This window comes from Ptiloglossa arizonensis, chromosome 11 (genome assembly GCF_051014685.1).
Source record: "Ptiloglossa arizonensis isolate GNS036 chromosome 11, iyPtiAriz1_principal, whole genome shotgun sequence".
Classification (NCBI taxonomy): Eukaryota; Metazoa; Arthropoda; class Insecta; order Hymenoptera; family Colletidae; genus Ptiloglossa; species Ptiloglossa arizonensis.
In genome coordinates, this window is record NC_135058.1 from 17,486,275 (window position 1) to 17,500,234 (window position 13,960).

At 54.5% G+C, this 13,960-nt stretch overlaps 3 protein-coding genes across 5 annotated transcripts in view; 2 read left to right on the forward strand and 1 right to left on the reverse strand.

The window, feature by feature from the left end:
• Window positions 1–4,177: 4,177 nt before the first annotated feature.
• Hand (heart- and neural crest derivatives-expressed protein) lies at window positions 4,178–7,027 on the forward strand. Of its 2 annotated transcripts, XM_076323302.1 has the most exons (3): window positions 4,178–5,180; window positions 5,624–6,528; window positions 6,758–7,027. In XM_076323302.1, exons 1-3 carry the CDS (start codon window positions 5,099–5,101, stop codon window positions 6,890–6,892), a joined length of 1,122 nt encoding a protein of 373 aa, XP_076179417.1. In that variant the 5' UTR covers window positions 4,178–5,098; the 3' UTR covers window positions 6,893–7,027. The 2 variants fall into 2 exon arrangements, with proteins under 2 accessions (XP_076179417.1, XP_076179414.1); XM_076323299.1 differs by lacking the exon at window positions 4,178–5,180 and having other exon boundaries at window positions 5,306–6,528.
• Window positions 4,193–13,960, reverse strand: part of Larp (La related protein) — a 37,438-nt gene continuing 27,670 nt past the window's right edge. Inside the window, exon 18 of the transcript XR_012993638.1 lies at window positions 4,193–4,209. The gene's annotated coding sequence lies outside the window, so the exon portion shown is untranslated. The remainder of the gene's footprint in view (window positions 4,210–13,960) is intronic.
• On the forward strand, window positions 9,894–11,088 carry Pban (pheromone biosynthesis-activating neuropeptide). Of its 2 annotated transcripts, XM_076323304.1 has the most exons (3): window positions 9,894–10,132; window positions 10,430–10,666; window positions 10,739–11,088. In XM_076323304.1, exons 1-3 carry the CDS (start codon window positions 10,036–10,038, stop codon window positions 10,981–10,983), a joined length of 579 nt encoding a protein of 192 aa, XP_076179419.1. In that variant the 5' UTR covers window positions 9,894–10,035; the 3' UTR covers window positions 10,984–11,088. The 2 variants fall into 2 exon arrangements, with proteins under 2 accessions (XP_076179419.1, XP_076179418.1); XM_076323303.1 differs by having other exon boundaries at window positions 10,430–11,088.

Below are 13,960 nucleotides of genomic sequence, written 5' to 3' on the forward strand. Positions count from 1 at the left end.
CCCCCCTATTCTCTTCCACGGTTTATTTACGCTCTCTAGGCCGCGAAACCGACTCTACTCCTCCTCCACGAGCGAGCCGCCTTTTCGTTCCACGGGTTATTAGCGCGGAAACAACGGCGACGAGCCAAGGCCGCTCGTCGAGAGAACGCGAACCTCCAACTTTCCGCGAGTCTCGCAGCCCGTGGACGAGCGAGCCCGTAAACATCGAACAATGGGAAAACGCGCGTCCTCGCTTCCGTTCGGTATCTCGAATTTCAAGGATCTCCGCTGGACGTTCTCCAATTTCCAGGACAACGATGCGCGGGGACGTCTCTTTTTGCGATATCGGTGGCGACGGCGGCGACGACGGCGCCGACCTCCCTCGAGGTTCGTTCGCGCGCCCGACGTTCCCGTGGAACCCGATAAACCGTAACCCGACGAGGTCCGCGATCGTTCGTATCTGGCGCGCACGTGGATTTCTCCACCGTTTCTCCACCGAGGAGAAATCCGCGCAAACCGCCCCAACGGCCCGAACGCCCCGAACGCCCCGAACCGCCCGAACGGATCGAAACGATCTCGCGACCGTTACGTTCCAACGTTTTTCCTTTCCTTTCCCTTCCCTTCCCTTCCCTTCCCTTCCCTTCCCATCCCTTCCTTTCTTTTCCTTTCCTTTCCTTTCCTTTCTTCGGGGAAAGATTCCAACCGAGCAAGACGCGTTTTGCGAACTTTGTCGTCGGTCGAACGAGAGGGGACAAGAAAGGAGACGAGCCGGACGGCTCTCACGAGCGTGAAACACGAAGAGGCATCTACGAAAAGGCTCGAGTGCTTTTTTTTCGGCTACCCGCGTCGAAGAAAACTCGTAAATTTCCAACGTCCGAGGAAATCGAAGGTCACCGCTTTCGCGTCCCCTGATATTTTTCCAACCTCGATACTAATTGTACGTAAATGGGACCAGCGGTAAAAAAGTTTGCGTATCGAGTTTCGCGCAAGAGATCCTATCGATCGACGCCCACCGCCGTCGATCTCGTCGCGAGTGTAATTCGAGACGAAGGCGTAACCGAGGGCTTCTTTTCCCTCTTAACGCGTAGTTGAGGCACCGCCGCAACGGTGGCTGCCGTTGCCGTTGCCGCTGCTTTTTCTTTTTCTCGCGCTTTGGTCGTTTTCGACTCTTTTCGCTCGATCGCGTTCAAAATGGCGGGAATCTGCGCTCGCGCGGTTCGTCCCGTAATCAGTTTCGAAAGCCGATAGCGGGCAACGAACACGACGAGCACCGACCGGCGTGCTCGATCCTCGCTCGTACCGAAATAAAACACGATCGACGACGCGGAAGCGAGCCTTCGATAACAACATATTTTCCAGTTGAACGTTCACGGGACTTCCGGTGCGCCGAGATCGAGATCGCGTTCGATCTCGCGGTCGGGCTCGAACAAACATCGAGGAGTATCCTCCGCCGTCAAAGGGATTCGTCCCCGGGGACTTTTCTTCGAGAAGGGAGGAGTGGAACACACGAGCCGCGGCACCTGTTTTCCGCTTGTTCGCTCTTCCGGTTTTCCGTTTTACCCGTCCCGGTCTCGGTAAAACCGAGGCGTCGGGATTCGGATCGCGGAGCGTTCGTCGAACGCCGGGACGCGCTCGATCCACGTAGGTAGTCGTTCGGTGGATCGTCGAGGAACGCTGATCGGGTGAGTCACGCTCGTAAACGCTCGTAAACGCGCGTTACGAAGTCGGGAGAACAGTCGAACGGAAAAAAATATGGTAAATCGTCGGCGATAAGAAAAGGCGTCTGGTCCCTACACCGGAACGTCACCAGACACGGTGTCCGCGATCGACCGGCGAGCAATCGTTACAATTTTCCTTCCCTTTTCGCGATCGAGCCACCGAGCCACCGAGCCACCGACCATCGAGGGAGTAACCGCCTCTGGATTCCTCGCAATTGCGCGCGTTTCTCTTTTCCGGACGTAATTATTTCTCCCCGGCGTGGCTTTCCATTTTTTACCATCCATTTTTTTCCCGCCCGTTTTTCCGACAGATAGCGGAGAAAGCGATCGGTCGAGTGGCGGGCTGCCGGTCTGGTCGTAAGCGTCGCGGAAACTTCTCGACGGACCTCGAGACGCTGTCAAAGAAAAAATGCCGCGCGATCGGAGAACCACTTACGAAAACGACTAATTCGTTCCCTTTGATGCGAGGCGGGCGAGCGATTACCGCGGCTTCGCCGGAGGGCCGCGCGTCTCCTGTGGAAATTTTCTCGACATTTCCCGAGGATCGAGGAGAGTTCGAGTCGGTATCGTCGCGCGTCGCGTATCGCGTATCGCGTATCGCGCATCGCGCATCGCGTACGACGAGGTTAGGCGTTACGCGTCCCAGTGGCGCGCGGCCGACCGATCGAGCATGCGTCGCCGTTGCCGTCGCCGTCGCCCTTACACCCCCGAGTCGAGGATTGGACGACCGAGTTGCGCCGATACGGGGTTGGAAGCCGCTTTCTCCCACTCCGATCCGCGAGTTCCACGCGACGCGCGCCCTCCCTACCCTTTTACCCGCCGCGATAATCACTTAATAGGGCTTCCGGCGATAAAGCCGAACGAGGAGGGTCGCGGTAAAAGGTTCGCGATATTCGACGAGCAACGATACTCGACGAACGTCCGGAGAACCTCGAATCGTTCGAAATAGCCGATAAATCGAGGACGCGGCGCGTAAAGTCGGTACGAGGTATTTTTAGTCGGACGATTGGTCCCGTTGGTACTCGGTTTTAGCCGCGACTCGGTTTCGATCGCGAATCTTTCCTTCTCGGTACGGCTATCCCGATCCCGAATCTTTGCCCTCCTGCTCGAGGACGAACAAGTTTTTCGGCCGCGAACGCGTGCCGGTCTCGTGGCCTCGAATTTCCGGGGTACGCGTTCACCGATTATTATTTCCTCCCGTTAAGTAGGCTACTTTTTCGAGAAAACGGCCGACAGACGTAAACAACGGAGCGGTGTTCTGCGCTCTATCGGCGCGCAGCTACCGAAATTTGTTTACGCTCCGCGCGACGACGCGCGGTTCCTCTTCCTCGCCGTCTTTCCTCGTTTTTCCGTTCGCGGGCTCGGCCGGGATCGCGCCACGGATTTCGGCGAACGCGATCCCGAACGGAAAGACGAAACGGAGCTCGCCGCGCAATTTACCGAGAGATCGATACTCGTTAAAAGTTAATCTCTCGGAGAGGAGCGCGAGTTACGCGGGTGAACGCGGTTCGGTTCCACGAAGAGAGAGACGGAGAAACGTACTCGCGAGGCCCGAGACCGGGACAACGAGAACGCGAACGAGCGAGCGCACGAGCGAGCGCGCGTGCGAGAGAGAGACCGACGGACCGACGGACCGACCGACCGACCGACCGACCGACCGACCGAGCACAGGGGCCATGTGGCCTTTCACGAGATATCGAATCGTACTACGCGTACGCCACGCCGCCCCCTAAATATAGTTTATTGCGTTACCGAGTATTAATGGAGCTTCTATAGAAAGGACGGAGACGATCCGCCCGCTCGTCGAACAGTTCGGAAAAACCGAAAATAAAACCGTCGATCGTTTTCGATCTCGGCCGGTCCGTCGATTACTCGAGTACGACGAGTTCGCGCGGTGTTTCGTTTCGCGCGTCGAAATTCGGAAACCGAGCAACCCCGATTTCGACCGCGTTCCCTCGCGACCGATTCAAAACGTAAACAACCACGTCCCGTGCACGTGTCCTCTGTATATCGTAAACTACGTCCGCCGCTCGGGGTTCGTTCACGAAACCAACAACGACCGGCCCTTTAAAGCTCCAACGAGTCTGCCTAGAACCCCTCCACCCCCCTGCCTTTCTTTTCTTCCCTTACCCGTTCAAGGTCGACGTCCGACCGTGCAACGCCTTTTTCCTTCGCGATCGACCAATTTTTACCAACTCCGCCATTTACGAGCGCTGCGACTTCTTCGCGAGAAGAGATCGATTTTCCGTGGTCCGTAAAGGTACAGCAACGACGACGACGACGAGTCGCTTCTCGCTACCGGAACGATAAACAAACCCTTTTTGTTCGTAGACGGACGAGGCGCACAGTGGCTCCTTGTCGAGGGAACGAGATCCCCGATCCGGGTTAATAAAAATTGGAACGGTGTCGCGTTTCAACGGGGACCGACACCGATCGGAATCGTCTTCGTTGCCGGGAGAGAGAGAGAGAGAGAGAGAGAGAGAGAGAGAGAGAGAGAGAGAGAGAGAGAAACCTAGTTCCCGGAAAATCGTCCTCGGAGGAGGTTCGTTCTCTCGCGCGAATCCTGGTCGCCGGTGATCCACGGTGACGGAACGAACCGTTTTTGCCATCCGGCGAACCATCGCCCTGGGAAAAAGGCAGATAAAGCCACTCGCGAGTCGCGCTCGAAGATCGCTACTATTTTCAGCTCTTTTTGCCGCTAATTACGCCGCTCGTGGAAGCGACCTTTATCGAGAGCCACTCGAGAGTCTCGACGCCACTCGAGATTAAAACTCGGCCGCGAATTTAAAATAGGATTCGAAGAAACGCGTCCGTCCGCTTTTCTCCGCGTTTCGAGCTGAAAACTAAAGATTTCACCGGGAGGAAAAAAGTACGCGTTGGTCGAGTTCGCAATCCCGAGCGATATCCATCTTCGGTTCGCGGTCTCTTTGTTCTTCGAAACGTACGATTCGAGCGGGAGGAGCGAGCGCGGTCCGAATTCCCCGTTCGATTTACCGATCGAATCGAGGGAAGCCCGCGTGGGCGTAGACCGCTCGGCGCTCCGCCCTTGGCTTCTCTCTCTCTCTCTCGGTCCCTCTCTCGGTCTCGCTCTCTCTTTCTCTCCTCTCCTCTCCGGTCTGTACACCCACCGCGGCAACGCGTCGCGATACGCGCGCTCTCCGTACCCGCGCGACCTACGCGACCTACGCGTCGCCGAAATTGCCCTTCTTCCTCTCAGTGGCGCTTGGACCGCATCCGGAAACGCATCGTCGCGGCGAGAGACACACACGCGCGCGCGCGCGCGATCCAAGTTTCTCGTTTCGAGATCCGTGCGACGTTCTACCGTCTACGAGTTCCGAGAGTATCGAATCGGAGGGAAAAAGGCCCGATTCGAGGAAATAGGTCGCGGACCGAGCGCGACGATGTTGGGGGGTTACGAGGCGCAGTCGGATTACTATCCGCAGTGGCATCAACCCTGCAACTATGTCACGCAGTTGCCTTACGGTGAGTCGCAAATTTTTCAATTCGCTTTCCCTTCGCTCGATCGGACGAGTCGAGAGATTTCGACGAGCGGCGACCACGATCGGCCGACTTTACCACCAAAGGTGAAACCGATCCTCCACCCGCGCCCCTCGCGAACTCGCTCCACGGACCGATCTTTCCAATATCGCGAAACGAACGAAACGAACGAAACGTACGAAACGTACGAAACGAACGCGCGATTTTCTTCGACTTTTCCATCGAGCTCTCCGCGATGCGCCGGCGCGAATCCTCTTTCTCGGCTCGAGTTTCGCGAGACCGCCTCCTCGCCGAACGATCCTCGATATCGTTTCTCGTCGTTCCGCCTCGCCGACGAACCTCCTCGAAACAACAATCTTCCACGCACGAAACGAAACGCGCGAATTTCTTTTCGCGAGCGAAAAACCACCGACACCATTTCTGTGCAGGTCCGCTGCACGCACCCGACGCGGACAGCCAATCGACGTACTGGGGCGCGGATTCCGGCATCTCCGGGGGTAGTTCCGGCGCGGGAAGTCCTACCGCCTCGACGCCACCCCTGATCGAAGAGATCGGCGTTCAAGAGACCGGCTACTCCCCTCTGCAGCAGTACGCTCACCCCTCGATGAGCCAACACTACCCCAATCTGGTCTATCCGGCCCGGCCGGAGCTCTCCCATCATCACCATCGTCATCATCATCATCATCATCATCATCAGCAGCAGCAGCACCAGCAGCATCAACAGCAGCAACAGCATCACCAACACCACCACCACCAGCATCAGCATCAACAACAACAGCACCAGCCGCAGCAGCAACAGCAACACCATCATCATCATCATCACCATCATCATCAACAACAACAACAACAACAACAACAACAACAACAGCAGCAGCAGCAGCAGCAGCAGCAGCAGCAGCAACAGCAGCAGCAGCAGCAACAGCAACAGCAACAGCAACAGCAGCAGCAGCAGCAGCAGCAAGTTCGCGGAAGGGACGGCGATTACTCGACGGTCTCGTCGATGAGCCAGGTGGACGTTTCGCTTCCGGAACACCTTCGACAGGGGGCGAGGGAGAGCGGAGTAACGGTCAGACCCAAGAGGAGGAACACCGCGAACAAGAAAGAGCGAAGACGAACGCAGAGCATAAACAACGCGTTCGCGGATCTTCGCGACTGCATACCGAACGTTCCCGCGGACACGAAGCTCTCCAAGATCAAAACGTTGAGGTTGGCCGCTTCCTACATCGGCTACTTGATGGCGGTTCTCGAGAGCGACGAGGGAGACGAACCGCAAACTTTCCGCGCGGAGATCCTCTCGAACGTCAGGAGGAACAAAACGGCTCGACCGAATCAGGTTGGTGACCGAAAAGAGAACCGAGGAGCCTCTTTGCTCGTTCCTCGAAAAAGAATCGGGCTCGCGGAGCTTTCTCGGTGGCGCGTTTCTCGATCGTTCGAGGAAAGGTATCCGGGGACGCTTCGAAAGCTCCGCGATCTCGAGGTCTTGGATGTTTCGAGTAACGGGAGAAACGGGGGATTCCGAACGAACGCGCGATACGAAAAGTCGTCCTTCCTTTTCGTTGCAGAACGAGTCGTGTTTGCACTCGGTGTCGAGCCTCGCGTCCGAGGAATCGTCCAAGAGCAAAGGACGAACCGGGTGGCCGCAACACATGTGGGCTCTCGAATTGAAGCAGGAATCGCAGGCCAGCCAGATGCAATAAAATCACCGATCTCTATCTATTTCCGAACAAACGGTGCGGCGTCGGCGGCGACCAGACACGTCGAGATCGATCCAATTCAAGCACCGTTCTCGCCGTTTTCGCCGTTCTCGCCGGGATACGGAGCACGGTGCTGATCTAACGCGCGCTCCTCGCGTTCGAAAATTTAGTCCTTCGGTCCCGAGAATTGTTCGCGTTTCGCGATTTCGGAAAGAAAACGAGTCAACCGTTTCGAAACGACGCGAGCGACTTTGCGAGATTCGCAGCCGCGAATTCTTTCGATCGAACAACGGTTTCGAGCAGCGCGCGCGTTCCGTCGGTCCGTCGCTATCCCGTCGTCGGTTCGATTCGCGCGACGAAATCGCGTCCCGCCTCCTTTTTCATCGAAACGACAACGTTCGACGACCGATCGTCGAGCTTCGAGCGGATCCTCTCGGATCCCGAGACTTTTCCTCGGCTACACGCTGCGAAAGCATTGTTCGGTGGCGACGGTCTCGGATTTCGTCGCGCCGTCGATGCGTGCATCCAAAGAGAAGAAGATCCATCCGGAAGCGACGCGCCTCTCGAACAGAGTCGATTTTACGTTAGTTCGCCGAGTAAATCGTCGAGTTTCGACCCTCTCGAGTACGAAAGCGTAAATCGTTCCACCGGATATCGAGTAAACGATCGATCGAGACTAAATACTCGTCTCTCTCGGACGCCTCGTCGTCGTCGTCGACAAGTTCGCGCGTTGACGACATTGTCGGTGTTGTACGGTGTAAACGAGTCGTCTCGTTCTTCGATGCGACGCGACGCGACGCTATGCAACGGAAACGTTCCCGATCGACCGACAAAAGAGAGAGAGAGAGAGAGAGAGAGAGAGAGATTGCTTCGGTGGCCGAGATGAAATTTTCCGTCGAAAGCCGGGCAAAAGGGATCGAGGGGAGAGGCGCGCGCTACCTCGGCCACGAGGTGTTTTCTCGCGAGAAGGTGAATCGGTACCGCTCTGTAAACTCTTCTCTCGACGAAACCCAGAACACTTCCGAACCCCGAATCGACGATATAAACACTCCGCGGTATCCGAGGAACTCGGTTATTCTCGGTACCGACCAACGAATCGCGTCGCTTTCTCGTCGAAACGTGATAGAAAACCGCGTTAACCGGGTGCTCGTTACTCCTAGGCGTTAAATTATCGTCGTTGTTGTCGTTGTTTTCCCTGTTCCTGTCCCATCGACAGAGAGACGCGACGTTGCGATACGTTCGAGGTACGCGAAACTTGCGGAAACGTACGCGGAAACGTACGCCGGCCGACACCGGAGGAGACTCCTTCGATCTCGACGGTAAGAAAATGCGATCGCGCGAGCATCGATTTCGAAGGAGACCGCGCGATCAGCGAACATCGCGCGAGTTTGTTGCTCCGAAAAAATTGAACGTCTCCCCCTGCCCCCTTCACCCACCCCCCCCCCCTCTCTCTCTCTCTTTCGACGCGTACACGAACATCGAACGCCGGGGACGAAAAACAAAAGCAAAAGACGTCGTTACGTGGGAATATTTTCGGAGCACCGATTCGAGGGGTATGGACGCGTGTGCGTGCCACGCTCGCCGAATACGTATACGCGAGCGGAGAAAAAAAAAACATGAAGCGGACGTTTGTTTGCTTTGACAAGTATCGAAGGTCCGCGCACGAGAAGTCGAAGCACGACCGACTAACTACGACACGACCACTTAGCCGTCTCATGAAAAACTGACCCGTGCATGTGTCGAGCCGCCCTCTAATTGCCCGAGCGATTCTCTTCTTTCGCTGCTCGTTGCTCGCTGCTCGCTGCTCGCTGCTCGCTCCTCTCTGCTCTCTGCTCGCTCAACGAGAACGGAAACGGTTCGCTCGCTCGCGATCCTATTGTTCGCGCCGCGGCGATCGATCGAGCTTTCCTCGTCTCTCGTCGATCGATGTCCAAGTAACTCGAAAGATCCGAACTCTTGGCCGCTTTTCCCCGAGTAGAACGCCCCGAAAAAAGTAATCGAGAACGATGCGAGAGAGGGAGACGGACGAAGAAAATACGATCTTACGAGTGTTTACGACGCGAAACGATGCTCTGGGAAATACGCCACGAGTATTTAGTACGCGTACGCGTACGCGGCTATAATATATCGCCACTCGACGCGCATTTCGATAAACAAACGGTCGTCGATCGGGACGCGGGTTTACCGTCGCGACGCGCGACGCTTATTATTTCGATGTTCGGATCGAAATCCAGATCGTTGCCGCGAACGAAAAGGGCTGGGTTAGTTAGAAAAATTCCGCGTTGCGTTGCGTTGCGTTGCGTTGCGTTGCGTTGCGTTGCGTTGCGTTGCGTTGCGTTGCGTTGCGTTGCGTTGCGTTGCGATGCGTTGTAATCGAAGCGGATTCTCGTCGAGCCATCGGCCACGAATGCGTCGCTCGGCGAGCACGCTCGATCTTTTATACGCGACGGGGCAGACCTTCCGCGCGGAAGGCTCGATCCGGTTGATCCCGAAATTGAATCGGCTAATTGACAAGCTTAATCGAGAACAGATTGTCCGTCCGCTGGAACGCCCGGAGGGTGATTCTTTTCGCTCGACGGTGAGGGGAAAATGCGCGGGGGCGCTTCGGTGATTCCTTCCCTCCCGATTCCACCGCGTTTTTTATTCTTCGCGTAACGGAGAGAGATCGTTGCTACAAAATCGAGTCGGTGCGTTTGCGTTCACGCTCGTAGCGAAACGAACCTTGTTCGATCGCTACGGGGAAGAAAAATATGAAAACTGAAAACGAACGAACGGTAGATTCGTATCGTTCGCGAAGGAAACGCGGAGGGCTCGAAGAGGGCGGGAAGAGCTCATTGAGTATGGACGAGCATGGAAATTGAGACGAATCGGTTCGTGGGCCGTCGAGATTGCCGCGAGCCACCCTGGCACAGCGGGGTGCGACGAGCTGCGACGAGCTGCGACGGATGTTTGCGCCTCGTGCCGGTCACTCGAACCGAATCGAAAGAAAGAGAGAAATATAGTCTCGGAGGAGGACGAACGCGAGCAACCCGGGAGGGTAGCGACCCGGGAGGGTAGCTCGCGCCCCTATAAAACCCACGGATCGCGACCGTATCGACGTCATTCGGTGGTTCCAAGTCTCGGGATACTGTTCACTCGAAGAAGCAATGATCGGTTCCAGCGTGTTTCCACCCTCTCGCGTCGTCGCCGTTTGCGCTCTGGTTTGCCTGGTTTACTCCGTATCCTACGCTTACGGCGAATACGGTACGTTCTTTAGATCAAATTCCAACGATACCGAAGCGACGTGACGCGACGCGACGCGACGCGACGCGACGCAACGATTTTCGAACTATCGAAGAGATATCGAGCTACGAAAAAAAATGTTCGAGAAAAACCGAAACGATAGTCTCTCTATCGTTCGTTGCGAGATTCTCGGTAGGCGTCGCTAGGCGTCGCGTCGCACCGCGTTCTGGCTCGTTTTCTACGATTCTACGAACGAGGCCGAGTTTCGTCCACGGTGTTCGTACGCGTTTAAAAACGCGAACCGAGTTTCCTCGACAGAGGGCCGAGAATCGTCGAGCAGCGCGTCCAACGACGGAACATCGGGCAACGAGTTCGGCTCGTGCACCGAGGGCAAGTGCACGAAACGCAACACCCAAGGCATCAACAGCGGCATGTGGTTCGGACCGCGATTGGGAAGACGACGCAGAGCCGACGGAAAATTCGAGCTCGATCCGGACATCGAAGCGATCGCGAACATCCTCGATGGCGGGCGCTGGGCCCTCGTCACCGTTCCAGGTACGATTTCTCCATCGCCGCGATTACCTCGCGGTAAACGCGATCGTTCGACATCGACCAGTTTCCTTCCAGGCGGAGAGAAACGACAATCGACCCAATTCACCCCTCGATTGGGACGAGACTCGGGAGAGGATAACTTCTCCTACCGATTCCCGAAGGATCGGGAGGAGCTCTACGCGGAGGAGCAAATATTCCCACCCCTTTTCGCTCCCCGTTTGGGACGTCGACTACCGTGGACACCGTCTCCGAGACTCGGACGTCAGCCGCGCAACCTCTTCGAGAAACCTAGACGTTACGCCGACGATTCGCGCTTTTGAGACCCGCTTCGACGACGAAACAATACGACCAAAGATATAGTGTAATTGAGACGCGACGAAATAAAGAACTTGTATTTATTTGTATTATAAAATAACGATACTCGAGCTTCGTTGCCTTCTTTCGACTTTTCTCCGTTCTCGGTCCTTATGGTCCACCGCCACGATCGACCGAACGCGTTTGCGCGAGCACACGGTACACCTCGACACCCTCGAAATCCGAACAAAACTCGCAATCTTTCGAGCGTATCGAAATTGGAAACGCCAAAAGAGAGTTCGATATATTCGACGCGATCGACCAACGCGATACGATCGCGGACAAGAGTTCCGTGCGAGACCGCGTTCGTTATTCCTGTCCGTTCCGATAGTATTTAGGTATGATGGTTTATTCGAGCAAAGAGTGGCGGAAAGTCGACTCGTATCCGCCAGCGGCGTTTCCAAGCTTTACGGTTACGACCAAACTCTACGTTACCACATGGCCCACGGTAGTTCCGGTCCAAGGAATTACACGCCTAGTTACGCACTCCTTACCCTCCAGCCATCTCTTCCTTTCGTTTCTTTCTCCCCCTAAAGAAATTTAATCCCGTCGCGTTCAATTTGCGCTCCGAACGAAATCGCGAGATACGAAAACCCAGCTTACCCGTACTGCCGAAACTCGAGCCAATTTACTCACTTCGATCACGTTTCGCGCTTCGCGAATTTTCCAAGGGAAGCTGCGAAGCAACCGTTGCCTACTTACCCGTAGGTCGCGCGAACGAGTAATCATTCTTTCTACGATAACTCGTAGGACCAGGTATCGGACATTGGACGCGACGATCGTCCCTCGAGAGCTCGAACGGAGCAACGGTCCTACCTTCTCCCGCGATCGCGTTGCGCGCTACGTTCCTACGTTACGACGGAAACTAACGTTCGCGCGTTCGACCAAAGAATACCGTTCGGACATCAAGAAACACCACCGGAAAGGGAAAAGTGGACGGTAAAGGCTACGCGGGGAATAAAACGACACGACCTTTTCTTTCGCAGCTCGGCTTTTTTTTGTCCTTTTTTTCCTTTTTTCTTTACTCTTTATTCGATGCATTCGCAAACGTTACAACCTTTCTACGCGTACAGAATTCCGGAGATCGCTCGCACGACACCCTCGATTCGCCACGTTTTCTTACACTCGTATTATCTCGTACATCCCTAGGCAATGCGTTACATCTACAATATGTAAATTTTACATATTCCGTGCGCGCGTGTATATGTATCTACGCATGCGCGCGCACATTTTTCTTCATTTTACCTTCTCTTTCGCATACACGCAAACGTACACCACATTCTCTTCTCGCGCAACTTTTCTATTTCTTCTTCGTGTGTATATAATACTCTTACGTTACGTATGTATATCGTATTTACACGGCCGAGATTACTCGACGCAGCAGGATTATTATCGAGTTTTATTTCGTTTTCCACTTTCTTTTTTTGGTTTTTGTTTCGTTTTGTTTTTTTTTTTTTTCTTCTTTTTTTTCGTTTTTTCCTTTTTTCCTTTTTTCCTTTTTTGTTCGTTTCGATGCAAAAAGATCATCGTCGTAGGTCACGTATCGTAAGAAAACCTCTACCCGCGTCTACGCGCGTCCGTCCCGTAATTAAGTCTGAAAAAATACATCGGTACGTTTCCTCGAACGAAAAACCCGGTCGACATTGACAATTGTCCGTTCTTTTTATTTTAAAAGTCCGATTCTCGAAAGATTCTCCTCGACGCCGGACCTTGGTACTTTACGAGACACCGTTCGAACCCTTTCACGCTCTTCGAGATCAATTTTCAACGCGATACTCGTTCCCGAGAATAAAATTCGTTGCGCGCCGGAATCTGCTTCGTTGAATACCGTCGCTTATTATCGTGACTAGGAACAGTTGAGACGTGTTTTCGAAGCTTCTCCCTCGTGCTCGCAACGAGTACGCGCAGGTACGCCCATCCGATACGGTACGGTACGGTACGCGGACCCGAAGGGAACATGGTTATTCGTAACGTGAAGAAATTTTGCGTACCTTGCGCGTAACCCCGATAAATATCGATTACGTTTTGCGGTTTTACGGTTTTACGGTTTTACGGTTTTACGGTTTTACGGTTTTACGATTTTACGTTCTCTCGATGTTTACTCGTAAACGAGTTTTCAAGAATGTCGTCGTCTCGAAACGATTTCCACTTTTAATCGATGAACCGTTCAAGAGCCGTGCTCGCGATCATTTCGACGTTTCTCCGGTCACGAAACGAGAAAATTTCGTACGGTAGACCCGATACTCGTTTCGATAGAAATCGAGTCGATGCGACGGTGGTCTCCGATAGCACCGCCGTTGCGCAAATTCGAATAAATTCCATTTCGAAAATGCTTCGCGTCTATCGCTTTCCCATCTTTCTCGTTTCCCTGCTTCAAAGTGGTCGGTTTCCATTCGCATCGCGTAAAAATGGTAAAAAATCGGCTTCGGACGCTATCTCCGAACGGTAATCGATCGAACGTTTCCGTCGAGGGAGTTTACGGTACCGTGGTACGACTCGTAGATCGAGCGAAAGGGTCACGGTGGTATTTTTCCGCGCGATAAATATCCAGCAGGTGCGCCGCTCGGGAGCAGAATTATCGAGAATCGAAGAATCGATCGGCGAGTCTCCGAGTCGATTTTAGTCGAAGGCACTGTCGTACGAACGAAAATCTGCTCTCTTCCGTCGCGACGCGTTTCGCGAACAAAATTTTCCTTCCCCCGCCCCCTTTCTTCTTCTTTTATCGACCTCGTTTCGAACACTCGCGGAAAACTCTGCCAAGAATTTCCCGTCGAACGAGCGAGAGACGTAACTCCGAGTCGAAAAGAAACGATTTCCTTCGCGTTGCTGGAAACGACGGTTAAACGATCGAGCAGACTTTCTCGAGGAGCCTCGGATACGATTCGCGCCGCGCGAATCATTCTTCAACCTTTTGGCGTCGATTGCTCGACTCCGTTGCTCTTA